We start from the raw sequence: 20,088 nt of genomic DNA, 5'->3' as shown, positions 1-20,088 counted from the left end.
TGTCAGCACAGAATCTGTCTTCATGTCATAGCAGAGAATCAGGCTTCACGTCACCCACCACTGGAACAAGCCACTGTCACATATTTAGGCCCCGGCACCCAGACAGAGGAGAGAGGTCCCGTAACAGAGAATCTGGCCTTATGTCAGCGCAGAATCTGTATTCATGTCATAGCAGAGAATCAGGCTTCATGTCACCCACCACTGGAACAGGCCACTGTCACATATTTAGGCCCAGGCACCCAGACAGAGGAGAGAGGTCCCGTAACAGAGAATCTGGCCTTATGTCAGCGCAGAATCTGTATTCATGTCATAGCAGAGAATCAGGCTTCACGTCACCCACCACTGGAACAGGCCACTGTCACACATTTAGGCCCAGGTACCCAGGCAGAGGAGAGAGGTCCCGTAACAGAGAATCTGGCCTTATGTCAGCGAAGAATCTGTATTCATGTCATAGCAGAGAATCAGGCTTCACGTCACCCACCACTGGAACAGGCCACTGTCACACATTTAGGCCCAGGCACCCAGGCAGAGGAGAGAGGTCCCGTAACAGAGAATCTGGCCTGATGTCAGCACAGAATCTGTCTTCATGTCATAGCAGAGAATCAGGCTTCACGTCACCCACCACTGGAACAGGCCACTGTCACATATTTAGGCCCAGGCACCCAGGCAGTGGAGAGAGGTCGCGTAACAGAGAATCTGGTTTCATGTCAGCACAGAATAAGTCTTCATGTCATAGCAGAGAATCAGGCTTCACGTCACCCACCACTGGAACAGGCCACTGTCACACATTTAGGCCCCGGCACCCAGACAGAGGAGAGGTTCATTCAACTTTGGGTTGCCCCGCAATATAATGGTAAAATGAAATTAAAAATAGTATTGAATGAGGAAGTGCCCTGGAGTAGAATAATATATTGTTAAGGGGAGGTAGTTAAAATCTAATCTGCACAAGGGATGGACAGGTCCTGTGGGATCCATGCCTGGTTCATTTTTATGAACGTCAGCTTGTCCACATTGGCTGTAGACAGGCGGCTGCGTTTGTCTGTAATGACGCCCCCTGCCGTGCTGAATACACGTTCAGACAAAACGCTGGCCGCCGGGCAGGCCAGCACCTCCAAGGCATAAAAGGCTAGCTCTGGCCACGTGGACAATTTGGAGACCCAGAAGTTGAATGGGGCCGAACCATCAGTCAGTACGTGGAGGGGTGTGCGCAGGTACTGTTCCACCATGTTAGTGAAATGTTGCCTCCTGCTAACACGTTCCGTATCAGGTGGTGGTGCACTTAGCTGTGGCGTGGTGACAAAACTTTTCCACATCTCTGCCATGCTAACCCTGCCCTCAGAGGAGCTGGCCGTGACACAGCTGCGTTGGCGACCTCTTGCTCCTCCTCTGCCTTCGCCTTGGGCTTCCACTTGTTCCCAAGTGACATTTGGGAATGCTCTCAGTAGCGCGTCTACCAACGTGCGTTTGTACTCGCGCATCTTCCTATCACGCTCCAGTGTAGGAAGTAAGGTGGGCACATTGTCTTTGTACCGGGGATCCAGCAAGGTGGCAACCCAGTAGTCCGCACACGTTAAAATGTGGGCAACTCTGCTGTCGTTGCGCTGGCACTGCAGCATGTAGTCGCTCATGTGTGCCAGGCTGCCCAGAGGTAAGGACAAGCTGTCCTCTGTGGGAGGCGTATCGTCATCGTCCTGTGTTTCCCCCCAGCCACGCACCAGTGATGGGCCCGAGCTGCTTTGGGTGCCACCCCGCTGTGAACATGCTTCATCCTCATCCTCCTCCACCTCCTCCTCATCCTCGTCCTCCTCGTCCTCCAGTAGTGGGCCCTGTCTGGCCACATTTGGCTCGGTCTCACCACTGCCTCTTCCTCCGAACTGTGAAAGTCAGTGGCACGACCTTCATTCCATGTGGGGTCTAGGACCTCATCGTCCCCTGCATCGTCTTCCACCCAGTCTTGACCCCTGACCTCCTGTTCAGTCTGCACACTGCAGAAAGACGCAGCAGTTGGCACCTGTGTTTCGTCATCATCAGAGACGTGCTGAGGTGGTATTCCCATGTCCTCATCATCAGGAAAAATAAGTGGTTGTGCGTTAGTGCATTCTATCTCTTCCACCCCTGGGGAAGGGCTAGGTGGATGCCCTTGGGAAACCCTGGCAGCAGAGTCTTCAAACAGCATAAGAGACTGCTGCATAACTTGAGGCTCAGACAGTTTCCCTGATATGCATGGGGGTGATGTGACAGACCGATGGGCTTGGTTTTCATGCGCCATCTGTGCGCTTTCTGCAGAAGACTGGGTGGGAGATAATGTGAACGTGCTGGATCCACTGTCGGCCACCCAATTGACTAATGCCTGCACCTGCTCAGGCCTTACCATCCTTAGAACGGCATTGGGCCCCACCAAATATCGCTGTAAATTCTGCTGGCTACTGGGACCTGAGGTAGTTGGTTCACTAGGACGTGTGGCTGTGGCAGAACGGCCACGTCCTCTCCCAGCACCAGAGGGTACACTAACACCACCACGACCATGTCCACGTCCGCGTCCCTTATTAGATGTTTTCCTCATTGTTCCCGTTCACAACAATTTTGAGAATGGCAAATTTGGGAATGCTTTTTCAACCCAGAACAAAAAGTCTGCTTTTACGGTCACTACAAATAACTTGACCAGCTAAAACTGTGCAGATTTGGTTGAATAGAGATGTGAGACCTGTTTTTTTTTGCGCTGTGTGACAGTTATAGGTTTAATCACAGAATGACACTTCTATCAGCACGCTAGCGTGTGTCTTAGGTTTTTCTGAATCACACTATCAATACCTTCAATGTAAGATTTTCTTTTTGGGATAGATTTCAAGTAGGCCTCAAATACCACAAACTAGTTATTTTCAGAATGGCAAATTTGCGAATGCTTTTTCAACCCAGAACAAAAAGTCTGCTTTTACGGTCACTACAAATAACTTGACCAGCTAAAACTGTGCAGATTTGGTTGAATAGAGATGTGAGACCTGTTTTTTTTTTTTGCGCTGTGTGACAGTTATAGGTTTAATCACAGAATGACACTTCTATCAGCACGCTAGCATGTGTCTTAGGTTTTTCTGAATCACACTATCAATACCTTCAATGTAAGATTTTCTTTTTGGGATAGATTTCAAGTAGGCCTCAAATACCACAAACTAGTAATTTTGAGAATGGCAAATTTGGTAATGCTTTTTCAACCCAGAACAAAAAGTCTGCTTTTACGGTCACTACAAATAACTTGACCAGCTAAAACTGTGCAGATTTGGTTGAATAGAGATGTGAGACCTGTTTTTTTTTTGCGCTGTGTGACAGTTATAGGTTTAATCACAGAATGACACTTCTATCAGCACGCTAGCGTGTGTCTTAGGTTTTTCTGAATCACACTATCAATACCTTCAATGTAAGATTTTCTTTTTGGGATAGATTTCAAGTAGGCCTTAAATACCACAAACTAGTTATTTTGAGAATGGCAAATTTGGGAATGCTTTTTCAACCCAGAACAAAAAGTCTGCTTTTACGGTCACTACAAATAACTTGACCAGCTGAAACTGTGCAGATTTGGTTGAATAGAGATGTGAGACCTGTTTTTTTTTGCGCTGTGTGACAGTTATAGGTTTAATCACAGAATGACACTTCTATCAGCACGCTAGCGTGTGTCTTAGGTTTTTCTGAATCACACTATCAATACCTTCAATGTAAGATTTTCTTTTTGGGATAGATTTCAAGTAGGCCTCAAATACCACAAACTAGTAATTTTGAGAATGGCAAATTTGGTAATGCTTTTTCAACCCAGAACAAAAAGTCTGCTTTTACGGTCACTACAAATAACTTGACCAGCTAAAACTGTGCAGATTTGGTTGAATAGAGATGTGAGACCTGTTTTTTTTTTGCGCTGTGTGACAGTTATAGGTTTAATCACAGAATGACACTTCTATCAGCACGCTAGCGTGTGTCTTAGGTTTTTCTGAATCACACTATCAATACCTTCAATGTAAGATTTTCTTTTTGGGATAGATTTCAAGTAGGCCTCAAATACCACAAACTAGTTATTTTCAGAATGGCAAATTTGGGAATGCTTTTTCAACCCAGAACAAAAAGTCTGCTTTGACGGTCACTACAAATAACTTGACCAGCTAAAACTGTGCAGATTTGGTTGAATAGAAATGTCAGGTCTATTTTTTAGGCGCTGGGTGACAGGCTCAACTTGCCCCTGATGTAATATATGGCCAAAAAATAACCACACTGTTGATGGTTAAATGCACTTGGGTGACACAGGCTCAGCCTGCACCAGATGTAGTATACGGCCAAAAAATAACCAGACTGTTGATGGTTAAATGCACTTCTTTGACACAGGCTCAGCCTGCAGCTAATGTAGTATATGGCCAAAAAATAACCAGACTGTTGATGGTTAAATGCACTTCGGTGACACAGGCTCAGCCTGCAGCTGATGTAGGATATAGCACAAAATAACCACACTATCGATAGTTAAATACACTTGGTGATAGCTCGTGCTGGCGCACCACAAGTCACAAAATGGCCGCCGATCACCCCAGAAAAAAAGTGATCTAAAAACGCCCTGGGCAGCCTCAAAAAAGTGAGCAAGTCAATAATAGCACTTCAATGATCCACAGCTGCAGATCGATCACAGAATGAAGTCTTTTGGAGGAGTTAATCACTGCCTAATCTCGCCCTAACGTCGCAGCTGCAACCTCTCCCTATACTGATCATAGCAGAGTGACGTGCGGCGCTACGTGACTCCAGCTTAAATAGAGGCTGGGTCACATGGTGCACTGGCCAATCACAGCCATGCCAATAGTAGGCATGGCTGTGATGGCCTCTTGGGCCAAGTAGTATGACGCTTGTTGATTGGCTGCTTTGCAGCCTTTCAAAAAGCGCCAAGAAAGCGCCAAACACCGAAACCGAACCCGGACTTTTACGAAAATGTTCGGGTTCGGGTCCGTGTCATGGACACCCCAAAATTCGGTACGAATTCATATACCAACTGCCATACACACGGTCACATGTCTCTTATCATCCAATAGAAGCTTGCAGGCCCTTAGTCTCCACATACACACAGTTTTTCTCCAGGTTTCCATAACAACCCAGCCATTTTTCTTCACTGCTGCAGGTCAGCTTTAAAGGGGCAGGGCACTGTGGAGGACACTGTTAAGGCAGCGGAGTGCACAGTTCATGGGGCAGGTAGGGTGGCCTGAATGGCCACCTTCAAAAGACGGACTTAAAAACCCCGCCCTCAGGTCATGATATGCCACGCCCCATCCAGGTAGGCCACGCCCCTCCACCGCCGACAGGGATTGAAAAAAATGAAGGTATAAATTAACTTCTGTCAGCTGCAGAGGGTGACTTTCTCCCTGCAGCTCACGCTCAGACAGCACAGTGCTGCTGTCTTAGAGTGAGCTGTTCAAAAAACCTCCCCGTGTCTAACCATGCCCTAAGCTGGACAAGGAGTCTGAAAGCCGGACTCTCCGGCCTAAAACCGCACCTCTGGCCACCCTTGGGGCAGGCTGCTGTGGAGGTCACAGTTAAGGGGACGGCCCGCTATTGAGGTCAGTGTTAAGGGGCAGGATGCCGTAGAGGTCACTGTTAAGGGGGCAGGATTATTGTGGAAATCCCTGTTAACGAGACGGGGTACTGTGGAGGTCACTAATAAAGGGTCGGCCGCTCTGAAGGTCACTGTTAAAGGGAAAGGCACTGTGGATGTTACTCTTAAGGGGGCAGGCTGCTGTGGAGATCACTGTTAAAGGGGCGGGGTACTGTAGATGTCACTGTTATAGTGGATACTGTCGATATATCTTAACGACACACACACAAACATTAAATGAAATAGATGAAATATACCTGAGCGAAGCCGGCACCTTCAGCTAGTAAAATTATAAATGTTAATATCCCAACATCACCGTTTTGTGCAGCACTTTTGACAGATGGCTTCTTTATGAAAAATTGCACATTGACTGTCTCTTAATAGGACACTAACATTAAAACAAAAAGAAATCAGCCCTTTCCATAAATGGTAATTTATCTTTATTCATTGCTTTCCGGGGCTCCCCATTAGCCCATCCTCCCTGAGACTGGAAGAAAAATGGTTTAATGTAATTTCTAAAGAAGAGCGAATTTCAAACAAATTCGATTCGGTCGGTTTGCCGAATTTACCAAAAAGATTTGATCCGAATATATTCGCTAGAATCGCGTAAAAAAATGGCTATTTCCTGGCTGCAGAGAGCCTTTATAGGGGTGTAGAACACTGTGCCTTGCAGTAACACGCATAGGGAGTCTGCTGTGGTAGTGAAACAATGGCCTCAGGATACAATATTTTCAACATTAAATGATCTTTTCTGACCCATCGTAAGTTGAAACCAGACTCAACATACAATGTCTCAGACTCATACCCAACCAGTCAAGGCCACTTCTCTGGTAAAAAAGCTGTATACATGTATATAACGACTATTACGGTATATCGAAGGACTTGTTTTATCTGTCTTAGTTATCTGCTTATTTTTCATAAATCTTCATTTTCTCTTATCATGGATGACATTTTGCGGCTTTGGAACCGATTACTCAACTTACAAACTCTGTGCATCCACAGTCACAAGAAGATGACGGTGGGGAACGGCAATTAGTGTTTTACAAGGTGGATGATGATGATGAAACACAGTTGCCAATAAGTCAACCGCAATTAGTGTCTCACGAGGCTTATTATGAGCATGAGACACAGTTGTCAACTGAGGTTGTTGTTAGGTCAACAAGTCAGGAGGATAACCAGAGTGAGGAAGTGGAAGAGGATGTGGTGGACGATGAAGTCACTGACCCAACCTGGGAAGGTGGCAAGCCGAGCGAGGACAGCAGTACAGAGGGGGAGGGATCCACACCACTGCAACAGGCTGGAAGAGGCAGTGGGGTGGTAAAAGGGAGAAGGCTGGCCACACCAAACAGGCCCGCAACTGTTCCCCGGAGCACCCCCTTGTGGAAATCTACCTTGCCAAGGGGTAGGTGTTCCATAGTCTGGCGCTTTTTTTAGGAAAGTGCGGACGATAAAATAATTGTCATCTGCAACCTGTGCCGTACCAAAATGATAAGGGACGTTAACACTAGCAACCTCACCACCACCAGCATGATCCGCCACATGGCATTAAAAGCACCCTATTAGGTGGGCCGAATGCCTGGGTCCACAATCAGTGTTTGCGGGTCACACCACTGCCTCCTCTTCCCCTGTGTTACGTGCTGGCCAATCCCCTGTCCAAGATGCAGGCCTGAATGCCTCCCGCCATGCACCTGGACCTTCGCAAGCACCATCAGCTAGCACATCCACTTCTGTGTCCCAGCGCAGCGTACAGATGTCTATACCCCAGGCCTTTGAACGAAAGCGCAAATACCCAGCCACCCACCCACAGGCCAAAGCACTAAATGCGCACCTTTCCAAATTGCTGGCCCTTGAAATGTTGCCATTTAGGCTTGTGGACACTGAGGCTTTCCGTAGCCTGATGGCGGCGGCCATCCCTCGTTACTCATTCCCCAGCCGCCAATATTTCTCACGGTGTGCAGTCCCCGCCTTACACCAGCATGTGTCCCGTAACATCACCCATGCCCTGACCAACGCAGTTATTGGGAAGGTTCACTTAACGGCTGACACATGGACAAGTGCTTTTGGCCAGGGAAGCTACATTTCCCTGATGGCACACTGGGTGAACGTTGTGGAAGCCGGGAGCGAGTCGTACCTTGGGATGCCACAGGTGCTACCGACGCCAAGGATTGCGGGCCCTACTTCTATCAGGGTTTCCGCCACCACGTACGTTAGTGGCTGCAACCTCTCCTCCTCTGAATTATCATCTTGCAGCACCAGTCAGACACCAGTCAGTAGCTGGAAGCAGTGTAGCACTGCAGTGGGGAAACGGCAACAGGCCGAGCTTAAACTGATCTTCTTAGGTGACTAACCACACACCGCCGCAGAGCTGTGGCAGGGGATAAGGGACCAGACTGAGCTGTGGCTCTCGCCACTCAACCTACAAACAGGCATGGTTGTGTCTGATAATGGCCGTAACTTGGTGGCGGCTTTGGAGCTCGGCAAGCTCACACACATACCTGAGCTATTGGTGAAGGTGCGCTGCGTGTGTGCCCATTTCTGCAAGTCCTCGACAGCTTCCGCCGGTCTGGCAACGCTGAAGCAGCGCTTGCAATTGCCAGCTCAACGACTGTTGTGCGAAGTGAGCATGCGCTGGAACTCCACGTTCCACATGTTGGCCAGGCTTTGTGAGCAGCAGAGGGCAGTAGTGGAATACCAGCTGCAACATGGTCGTCGCCTTTTCAGTCAGCTTCCGCTCTTCACAAGCGAGGATTGGGCACTGATGTTCTTATCTCAGTGAGGTTTTACGCAACTTTGAGGAATCATCACAGATGGTGAGCGGCGATAATGCTATTATCAGCATAACCATCCCACTTCTGTGTCTACTCAAACGCTTACTGCTCACAATAAAGGCGGACGCTTTGTATGTGGAAGAGGTAGAAATGGGGGAAGACAGTATAAAGGGTGATAGCCAGACCACCCTCAGTTCGTCTTCTCTGCTCGAATTGGATGATAAAGAGGAGGAGGAGGAGGAGCAGGAGACGGTTGCCTCCGCTACAGAGGGTTGTACCCACAGAAGTTTTATTCCATCTGTTCAGCGTGGATGGGTAGAAGAGGAGGAAGAGGATGAGGAGATTGAGAGTCATCCTCCTGATGAGGACAGTGAAGTCTTGCCTGTTGGGACTCTGGCACACATGGCTGACTTTATGGCTGTCTTTCCCGTGACCCTCATATTGTACGCATTTTGGCCAACACTGATTACTGGTTGTTCACCCTTCTCGACCCCCGCCACAAATAGAACTTCTCATCTCTCATTCCTGTGGTGGAGACGATGAGCAAAATGGTGCAATACCAGAAGGTCCTTGTGGAAAAATTGCTCCAAAAATTTCCAGCTGACAAAGCCAGCTGCAGAGTCCGTAGTTCCTTGGGCAACCGAGGAGGGGAGACGAGGGGAACACACAGCAGTTCCAACAGAGGCAGGGCAACACTCTCCAAGGCCTCGGACAGTTTCATGACACCCCGCCAGCAACCTCACCCTGATGCACGGCCTAGTGTCACAAGGAGGGAAAAATTTTGGAAGATGGTGAAGAAGTACGTAGCAGAGCGTGTCAGCGTCCTCAGTGATCCCTCTGTGCCTTACAACTATTGGGTGTCCAAGCTGGACACGTGGCACGAACTGGCGCTCTACGCCTTGGAGGTACTGGCCTGCCGCCAGCGTTTTGTCTGAGCGTGTATTTAGTGCTGCTGGGGGCATAATAACTGATAAGCGTATCCGCCTGACTCTTATAAAATTGAACAAGGCCTGGATTGCCCCTGACTTCTCTACTCCACCAGAGGAAAGCGACTGAACATAAAGGCACTCTTAATGTGGCTTTTATGGTGTATTGAATACACTGTATTCCCATGCACCCCTTCCACCACTAAAAAGGGTATATGGTTCAATCTCCCTTTTCTCCTCCTCCTCTATCATATCAACATTCTTATTAGGCTGCCCTCGCTCCTAATGTTTTAGAGGGTCAGCTCAGCAGCATGCCCTCACCTATAATGTTTTTGAGGGTCACCAGCAGGCCCTCGCTCCTAATGTTTTAGATTGTCAAATCAGCAGCAGGCCCTCGCCTATAATGTTTTTGAGGGTCACCAGCAGGCCCTCGCTCCTAATGTTTTACATTGTCAAATCAGCAGCAGGCCCTCGCCCCTAATGTTTTAGAGGGTCAGCTCAGCAGCAGGCCCTCGCCCCTAATGTTTTAGAGGGTCAGCTCAGCAGCATGCCCTCACCTATAATGTTTTTGAGGGTCACCAGTAGGCCATCAATCATAATTTTTCAAGGGTGTGTATGATGCCCTCCTTTATGTGTAATGAAGGGTGTAATGACTCAGTGTAATACACTTACAGCCTGCTTCCTGTGAGATCTAGAGGGATGTATCTCACAGGCTGTCACGGAAGGCAGCCACGATGCCTAAGGAAGCCATCGGGCTGCCTTCCCTGCCATGGGGTCCCTGTCAGAGCAGCTCGGGGACCCAATGGACACGCGGACCCATCAGGATACCGCACATGCCGCGGTCAGCGCTGACCGCGGCCGTGCAAGGGTTAATGCACCAGAATAGGTATTTTCACTGATTCCGGCGCATACAACAGGGCCCCGGCTATCAGTGACTGCCGGACCCCTGAAGCTGATCGGACGAGCGCAGCTCCTGCACCCGCCCGATCAGAGTGCCGTAGCTGTACGGCGCTGGGATTTGTGTCACAGCTTCCAGCGCCGTACATGTGGTGCCAACATATTCCACAGCGTTTTACAATCAGTGGTTCGAGTACAAACAGAGTCATAAATAACATAGCAACAATTAAAACAAGAGGAATAAGGGCTCTGCTCACAAGAGCCTACAATCTATGAGGAGATAGATGTGACACTAAAGGTAACACAAAAGGTAAAAAGTGAATGTTTTCAGATGTTGAGAGCGAGACGGGTAAGCACTTCTGGGGTGGTAGACCAGTCTTTTCGTTTGGAAGTCAGAGACAGGAGAGATGATTCCTTCAGACTTCTGTGGACCATCCCGTGGAGCACTTGGGACCCTTTGTTGTGCTGTAAGGCAGCTGTAATGGAGCCTACTGTCATTTTTTCATTTTATTGCCCCTCAAATTTAAATACTAGAGGCCGAGACGTTGGGTTTTTCAATTGTTACTCTTGTCTCCATTTTTTTGGTCTGAATCTACTATCTGATCCCACGATATGTCTAGTTCTGAGGGTCTATGTATATGAGAGCACTTGTGTATGCATAATAATGGAGATTATACACAGTCGGGCTCAATTATTCTACTTCCTACTTTCACGTCGGCAGCTCATAGCTTATTAAGGAAGTGACGTGTGGTGAGCTGGCTCGGTGGGTATATAAGGAGTGATTAGCGGGCTCGGTGGGTATATAAGGTGTGGTGAACTGGCTCGGTGGGCATATAAGGGGTGGGATAGGCTGTCTGCACAAATGTCCCTCGTTGCTGTCATGGGAAAAAGGGGAGATTTATCAGAATTGCAAAAAGAGATGATTATTGGCTTTTGTGACAAAGATGTCAGTATTTCTGAAACTGCGCAATGTGAATTGTTCTGATGATGCTGGGGGGAATGTGTATGATGAGTGGACGAATGGCATCATTTTGAATAAACGACATGGACACTGAGGAGCACCACGTGCCATTGATGTGAGAGGTTACCTTCGGATACAAAGGTGCACGAGGGCAGACCTAGATGATACAGTGGAGCAGCTCACCACCAAAATGAACCAGGGGGCACCAGATGTGGGACTAAAACAACAGTTCAGCGAACCCAACTGCATATGGGTTTCCAAAGTAGATGAATTGTCACTGCACCTCTGCTAATAAATGCATAATTAGAGAAGGGTTTAATTTCCGCGGCACTATCAAAATTGGACTTCTACTGATTGGCAAAGGGTTGCCTTCTCCAATAAGTCAAGTTTTGTCGTTCATCAAATGGATGGACGTTGGCGTGTCAGGCGAGAAACATCAGAGAACAAACACCCAGCAACCATTGCTGGAATAACACAAGCTGGTGGGGGCAACATTATGGTCTGGGGAAGGTTTTTATGGCATTCCCTGGGCCACTTATCCATGTGGAAGGCGCTCTCATCGGATTTGGGTATGAATCCATCCTTGCAGATCATGTACACCCATACCCTAGGGCTGATAGCATCTTCCAGTAAGACAATGCGACATGTCACATGGCTGAAAATGTCCAAAATTAGTTGGAAAAACATGACTAAGACTTCCAAGTACTACCCTGGCCTCCTAATTCCCCAGACTTTGCCCAACCCAATTGATCATCTGTAGGACCACTTCGATCATCGTGTTCACTCTATGAATCCTCCCTCTAGCCCAATCCAGCAGATGTGGGATGCACTGCAGTCAGCATGGCTCCAGAGACCTGTGACAACCTACCAGGACCTTATGGAGTCCCTTCCACCTGTCTAGCTGCTGTCTGTGCTGGACACAGCGGTTACTCTGGACTTTATCTGGCCATCAGAATAAATATGACCTGACCGTGTATAAAAGTCTGGTTGGTTATAATATTTTTGTAACTTTTTGAAATGGGTGTCTTTTCAAATGGGATGCTGATTAAATATCCTGCGATGGAACTTATTGATAAAGTTGGAACTAAAATGAAATACTAAAGGTGGGTCTTGATCTACTCCTTTATGAGACAACAATCATTTAGGAGAGATTAAATAGATGGTAAATTTTGTAAGATTATTTTTTACATTTTTATATTTTATTAAATTGCCACACCTAACCCTATGTGTTGAGCCAGTTTCTTTTTATGGTAAATAATTTGTTGTACTTTTACAGGATTAGCATCAACCGAATCCAAGTTGGGTCCATTGAGTCTATATTGGTGCAATCAATGTCTGTTTTATATTAGATCTAATATTGTACTCTACCTTCTGCCTAGCATTTAATGGATTCTTAACAGTCCCAATCACTTTCACATCAAAGTTTGGGCCAGCTCCCAAAATGATTGGGTTTCTGCTGCTGAAAAGTGGTTATGTGACTGCAGACAGAGTGCTCCTCTCGATGGAAAAATGCTTTCCTAATCAGGTGAGAATTCAACTATAACTGCATTTAAATTTAGTGGGTGACAAAGTCATGGTTCTTTTTTTCTTTAGATCTTAGTTTTTTTTGAGTCTCATAGAGTTTAGAAAACAGTGCATTAAAATTGCTTTCATGCTCCAGAGGGTGAACTAATACATCTGTCAAGTCTTGGATGAGATCCTGTTTCTATATAAACAAAAGAGATTTTCTGGTTTCAGCATATAGACGACCTATCATCATAGTAGACCATAAATATCATATCAGTGGAGGTCTGATCCTTGGCCAGTTTTTTAGGTGCTGAGATGCTTGTGCAAACTGTGTGGTCTTTTCATTGTTGAGATGGAGCTGTCTACTTAGTAGCAGGAGTTTGAGGGATTGAAGGTTTGTCTTATTCAAGTGACCAGGACAATGCTTACTAAGTAGATGGTGTGCAAATAGATGAATCAACAGCTGTGGCTCCTTCAAACTGCAAATAGGCAGGCTGCTGAGAGGTGGACCCATCTATCTGACATAACAGATTCATATACTAACACTGGGAATCCCCTGTAATTTTTCCAGAATGCATCTCCCAATTTATAGATTAGATTATACTTTTGGCACTTGATGTCTCCAGATACAACTTACTGTGATTATGAATCCCAGCTTAGCGCCGTCAATTATAAGACTCTAGTCATCTACATCAGCTCTTATAGGTTCTACAAATTAAAGTTTAAAGGATAGGACAAAGCAGGGTGGAAGTAACTTTCCCAGCTTTGAAGACCTAGGCTGCAGGAAGCCTCTGACTTTGATTTTATTTACTCTGTTGTGATTGTTGGATCTTTTGATACTCTGGATTGATTTGGAGTCTTCTCCATGTCTGATCTGTGGACTGAATTTTTCCCCCAAAAAAATACAGAAAACACTCAGTAGAGTAGCATGAGCTCTAAGCTGAGAATTTTGCTTGTTAAAATTCAGGCGGAAATATTTTTCCTCAGTGAATATCTTGCCATTTGTTCAATACAGATCTGTCCGCTCCAGTTTCTCATAATGCAAATGAAATACAGTATCTTAAAGGGGTTGTCCAGGATTATAAAAGCATGGCTGCTTTCTTCCACAAACAGCACCACCCCTGTCCAGAGGTTGTGGTTTTGCAGCTCTGCCCCATTGACTCCAGTAGAGCTTAGCTGCAATAGCAGACACAACCCATGAACAGAGCTTGTACTGGTGTAAGAAGAAAGCCATGTTTTTCTATTCTTGGACAACCTCTTTAACTTAGTACCCTCAATAAGCTTCAGTTCCCCCCCACAAACACCTTTCCCAACATAGCATGCACATCTCCTGACAGAGTATTGTGAAATCATGTTTTTTTAAAACTTCAAGGCTGGTTATCTCGTGCCTCATATCTCTGACTATCTTGTGTATAATCCTTTGGTATATTAATGAACTACAAAAAAAATGTCTTTCCAATGGGTCAATCTTCTTACTTCTTCAGGCATGGTTGAAGTTTTCACAGACAGAAGCCAGCCCAAAAGCAAAGCTGAGTCTCCAGATTGGATCCTCAGCTGGATCCATGTGTGCAATCAGAGCTGTGGATAAGAGCGTACAGATCAACAATGAAGAAAAAGAGTTGACCACTGAAAATGTGAGAAGAAAATGTGAGATAGAAATAGTAGAGTGGACCAATTGATTTTCATTTTTATTACTATATTGACTGTGTTGGAAGGGTTTTTCAGGACGTGTATATACTGATGATCTATCCTCAGTATAGGTGTCTAATATGAGATTAATGGTGGCTCGACATCTGGCACCCCTACAATTAGCTTTTTTGGTTGTCCACTGGCAGCGGAAACTATACAGCGGATAGAGCCAGAAGCAGAAGGTTCCATCCACTGTAGTAATAGTGTCAGAAAGGCCCTGATTGTTAGGACTTTGACTTCTATGACCCCGACAATTATGAGAAGGGGAAACTGAATCCTCTGAGTGATTAAAGCAATGGTCTCACATGTGCTCTACTGATCTATTCATCTCTTTGGGACTGTTGGAGATACATATGGATTGTACTTGGCTCCTCTTTGGCAGTCCCATGGAGATGAGTAGAGTGGAAGTGCATCATGAATCATCACTCCATTCACAAAGGCTACTCAGTGACTCCCATTCTAATGATTGTCTGGACCTATGACTGATCAGATACCGATCAATTGTAATTCCACCAGACAACCACTTTAATTTTGTCCAGAGGTCAGCAGAGATTAACAGACATTGGATCTTTCTCTGATGCATGGGGAATACATACTGCACCATAGTGGCCACCATGGTGTCCTTAAAGCTAGGCTCGTCCTGGTAGCTCCAAGACCACTTACTACTAGGTGGCAAGGACCTGTGCAGGACTTTCCCCTCTACGGGCATGGAGATTGTTTGGTTCTTGGAAAGGAGAACGAACATCAGTCCCCCTCATACTGGATGACAGAGCCCAGCACAATCTTTGCTATGTGTGCCAATGATCCCGATTAAAACAATAGCTGATCTTAAGGAGACCAGCTACAGAAAAAACTGTGGAGCCTCATTTAAGAGTCTCGACACAGCAATCCAAAGTGCAAAGCTCCCTGGGAAACTGTTTTCCTTCCTTTGAGGGATATCTGGCTTTCACTGTGTAGAAGACCCATAACTGGGGCTCCACAGTTATTTTGCATAATGATCACGATTAGACATTCTTCAATGGACATGAGAACTTGCACAAAATCCCATACTTAGCGTAACAAATTAGTTCTGTAATATAATTATGGCTCAATTTACTGAGTAAACCACCGTATGGTTAACATTTTGAACATTTGGTCCATAAGTGATGAAATTAAGGCATTTCTGCACAATTTTACTAACAGAATGCTCTGTAGAAGGCTTACGTCCATATATCTGTATAGCTCCTGATATACCCCTTAACTACAAAAGGGGTCTCAGAGGTAAGAAATAGGGAATGCAGGCAACAGAGAGAGCCTGGGCTCATCATCCATATGTGACAGAATTGGTGGGGATTTTCTCTCTAGATTTGTGGATGGCAGTAGAATAAAGTACCAGTAAAAAGAATGAGACTATAAAAAATCTCTTCCACACTCTACATACATTTTCTGCGTGGAAAATAACCTGTGGTGCAAATTTTTAAATTTTTTAGTTCAAGTAAAATCCTTTCCCTTCAGATTCTTGTGGCATTGGTCTGGAATTGCAAATTCCTCTAGATGTGAGCGTATCTTAAAGGCAATAATGAAACAATGGGGTAGATTTTCTAATCTTGTTTTCAAAATATCTTTATTTTTTGTCCCCTTACATATACAGTATGCCATGTTGCCCATAGACAATATACAGTGAATATCATAATAGCCCCCCCCCCCCCCAAAAAAAAGCAAAACAAAAGAAAAATCCCTATACTTCATAATCAACAGCATAATCCAAAAACAAGCCAAAAGTCAGATCAACAGAACAGTCAGCAATAAGTCACACAGTGTAGAGCCTAGAATTCAAACTAAGGCAAATTACAGTATTTTTCAGACTATAAGATGCACTTTATTTCCCCCAAAAGTGAGGGAAAATGTCTGTGTGTGTCTAATAGTCCTAATGATCGCTTCCATTATGGAGCAGTGATGGGGAGGTGAGGGCAGTGCTCCCTAGTCTTCTTACACTCCACTCTGCACGGTGTACTGACTGCGTACAGCGTAGTGCACGTAGGCACACACTATGACCTGAAGCTGTGTGACGTTAGGTCACAGTGCTGGGCAAGGCAGAAGAAGACCAGGGAACAGTGAGAGGCCGTGCTGTCCAGAGCAAGCGGCGTTGTTTATTTATTTTTAACGTCTGATGGGGTCTGTTCTGAGGATGATGGGGTCCGATTTGAGGCTGATGGGGTTCCGATCTGAGGCTGATGGGGGTCTGATCTGAGGCTGATGGGGGTCTGATCTGAGGCTGATGGAGTTTGGGGGTCTGATCTAAACTCTGATGTAAAATATTTTCTTTCTTATTTTCCTCCTACAAATCCTAAAAGCATCTGCAATGAGCAGGACACGGGTACAGTGGGTCAGCTATGCAGTGGGTCAGGATATATGTGTAGTAGTTCGTGACGCCAATTGCAGCTTGCGCAGGTACTGTAGAAGGGCCCTTTAAGATGTAATAACTCACATACCACGTGAGGAATGCCAGAGGGGGATAGTTTCTCTGTGTAGTAGATATGGTAGTGTCAACGGTGTCTCCTACCTTGGTACGGCTGGACTCCTGGATCCTGGCTCACTTGCAATAAAATTGAGGGTTGTTAATAGGAGTAATTGAGGAATGTATGAGATCCAGACTTGAAGTATAATGCAACTTGTCTTTACTGGATGGATGGCAACAGAAATCCATACGAGTTACAGTAATAGTCTTTAGGTCCCAGCAGGTATTGGCAATATGTGGCAGGAATCAATATGTATTCTGCTTCTTATCATATGCCTAGTGAATACGGCAGGTATCTATCTTCTGCTCTGTCTGTCTTCTGCTTGATGTGGGCCTGACTAGCTGAGGAGGAATTTGGCTTCTCCGGGACTCTGGATAAGTACTCACAGGACTGCTCGCAGGGAATGATTTCTTCCTGGAGATCTGTAGTTCTGGAGGGGTTGCTTACTAACACTGCCTGCCCCAAGCAGGGGTGGCTGGTACACTCACTTAACTTCCTTCTCCTCCTCATGAGACAGGACATGGGGACAGCCCACTTCTGCTCACACAGGGGAGACTAGACTGGAATGAACTATTCCAGTCTAGCTATACTAAAACTGGCTATGGTCTGCTGGACATATTGCTGCCACCTGCTGGTGCACATGGAAATTACAGCAAAATACATAAAACAGGCCTAGAAAATGTATATACAGGAAAATGCAAAGTTAGATCACACAAGATGGCAATACATATACACCTGACATGTTGTAGCAGGGAGAAAGAGTTTAGTAACATAACTCTGGGATGTTACACATCTTATAGTCTGGCGCGTCTTATAGATAAAAAAAAAAACTGTATACAGGAAAACCATAGTATTAAATTACTCAACTAACTCTAGGATTGGGCACAGAATCAGAACTTTGATTGGTTCAGCTACTAGTCCCACTGACAGGTCGATCTGCTGGGACATGACAGGTTGGAATGGCAATCCTCCCAGCACCACCCTACATAGTGATTTGGCTGGGAGAGCACCTGACATGAACAAACATTCATAGGAAGGTTTATTCATGATCATCATCCTATGTTAACAATGCGCTGACAAATGAGCAAACACTCCTATAAATAGGGGATGGGGATGTGCAGCCAACAGAATGTAAAGTTTATGAGTGGAGGGTGGTACGAGTGATTACATTAACAACTGCAAATTCTTTCCCCATTTATATAATGAATAAACAATAAAAAAAAATACATTTATATACTTACCTGGCTTCAAGTCTGTTGATGACAGCGCAGGAGGAGTGATTCCCTGCATCTTTCTTCTTTTCCTCCCATTCATGCAAAACAATAGAACCCTTCTTTATAAAATTTATCTCCGGATGGGACGATGAAAGATATTTCTCCTCGTAGCTTCCCTGATTAACTCCACAGCAGAAGCAATACTAAGAGGAATCCCCCTATTTATTGATGATGTCATTTGGGACATATAACTAAGAGGCACACATGACGTCAATGATGGGCAGAGTTAGGGGCAAGAATTGGCCTGTAAGCAGAAAGAGGAGGCTAGATGCTGATACCCATGAGCAGCTACAGGTGAACATGAACCAGTAAGTTCATCTCAGGCATACAATGCCAGATAACTGAGAACCCTGGTCAGTCTTCTCCTGTGAGAACATCTGAAGCAATGCACAGGAAAACTAGTTGGGAGAACAGTGCATAATAGGAGTAAAGGTCTCCACATAGAGCCCCCATCATCATTTCATCTATATCTTAACAGTAGCGTGAACCAGGCGAAAGAGCAGGGACATCTCCCACTGGTAAGAGTCTTCTGCAAATGTTGGAATGAGGTGGCGTCCATGGGTCTTAGTTTGGTTTGATGGTTGATTTCATTTTTTTTTTTAACTTTAAGCTACTTTAAGCTACCTTAAGCTACTAAGTCACATTCCAAAGCTCTGCCGTACTCGACACCAGCTTTACATGGCCATTCAACAGCCCGAAGTAAGGTTTGTTCATGAAGATGATTAAATGAAGAAGGCTGGCCCTACTGCTTATTTCAAATCTCAATCCCCGCACTTCCACAAGCACGTGGAAGTTTTAAAGTCTCATTTAAGGTCATGGTGGTGCTCTATGTCAAAGTCCAATACTGCGTATTTTATTTAGTTATATAATAGTGTTTTATTAGATTTTTTTTTTTGTCTATGATTGGATAGTGCATGTATGTATTTTTATTGGCGCCTTTTTACATGTGAAAGGTTATTGTTATCCGACGTGGATGATATTGCAATTGTAATTCCATTTACACACATAGTTTATTGAATAAATATATTGTATTGATTATCCATTGGTTCCAGATAGCCGAGTGCCCCCTACTAATTATTTATTAAAGTCCAATACATATCTTCCAAAGGAATAAAAGAAGAACATGGCACTCACCATCAGACCTTTTATTCCACTTTATTAAAGCATAAAAAACAGCCTCATTTATTTACAATAACACACTGCCAAGCAGAGGCTTCCGCCCAGCAGTGTGTTCAGTGACATCACCGGCTCTGATGGGCTGGCTTTAGCGCTGCCATAGCCGTTTTACAGGCTAGGGCAGCGCTAAAGCCCGGCCATCAGTGTCGGTGACGTCACCGGGCTCACTGCTGGGCGGAAGCCTCCGCCTGGCAACCTGAAGGAGAGCCCGGGAAGTCACCGGAACTCCACAAAATGCCTTTGCCCCACGAGATTCATTGCAGGGCAAAGTTGAGCATCCGAGCATGAACTTCTCCAATGCTCTTGTCAGGGCGGCTGCCTGAGTGAAATTCTAGGTATGTCCGGGATGGACCCAGACAACCCCTTTAAAGGACCTTTCAAGGCAAATAATTTCTAATTCATGTCATCCCTCCAGGTGTTTTCAATGTTTGAAGGTTCTGTAAGAGGTGGATATCCAGACGTTGTACAGGAGCATCAGATCTATCGTTGTTGGAACGATGATTATGTGGATGTGTTCTCTTTATTTAAGGTATGCCGCATTCAGCATCTTGTTTTCTGCCATTTCTATTTACTTTTGTATTAATTGATCTTCTTAATGCAGAAACGTCCTTCCCTTGCTCTTGACTCATCATATCGTAAGGTTGTGGTGCCGATTGACCTTTTTTTTCCTAAATAACTGTTTTAACGTGAAGTTGAGAATGAATAAGCTTACGCAGGCTAAGTGAATAAGTATATTTAATAATAGGGATGAGCGAACCCGTGGATGTTCAGGTTCGATGGGT

At 45.4% G+C, this 20,088-nt stretch overlaps 1 protein-coding gene across 1 annotated transcript in view; it reads left to right on the top strand.

The window, feature by feature from the left end:
- The window catches only part of LOC121005467 (alpha-2-macroglobulin-like protein 1), a 288,965-nt gene that overhangs the window by 60,748 nt on the left and 208,129 nt on the right, over positions 1-20,088 (top strand). The window contains exons 14-16 of the mRNA XM_040438235.1: positions 12,543-12,688; positions 14,154-14,303; positions 19,722-19,835. Coding sequence (XP_040294169.1) covers positions 12,543-12,688; positions 14,154-14,303; positions 19,722-19,835 — 410 coding nt within the window. The remainder of the gene's footprint in view (positions 1-12,542; positions 12,689-14,153; positions 14,304-19,721; positions 19,836-20,088) is intronic.

Source organism: Bufo bufo, chromosome 6 (assembly GCF_905171765.1).
Source record: "Bufo bufo chromosome 6, aBufBuf1.1, whole genome shotgun sequence".
Classification (NCBI taxonomy): Eukaryota; Metazoa; Chordata; class Amphibia; order Anura; family Bufonidae; genus Bufo; species Bufo bufo.
The sequence above is the reverse complement of the archived record's forward strand: the minus strand, read 5'-3'. Positions and strand labels throughout refer to the sequence as shown.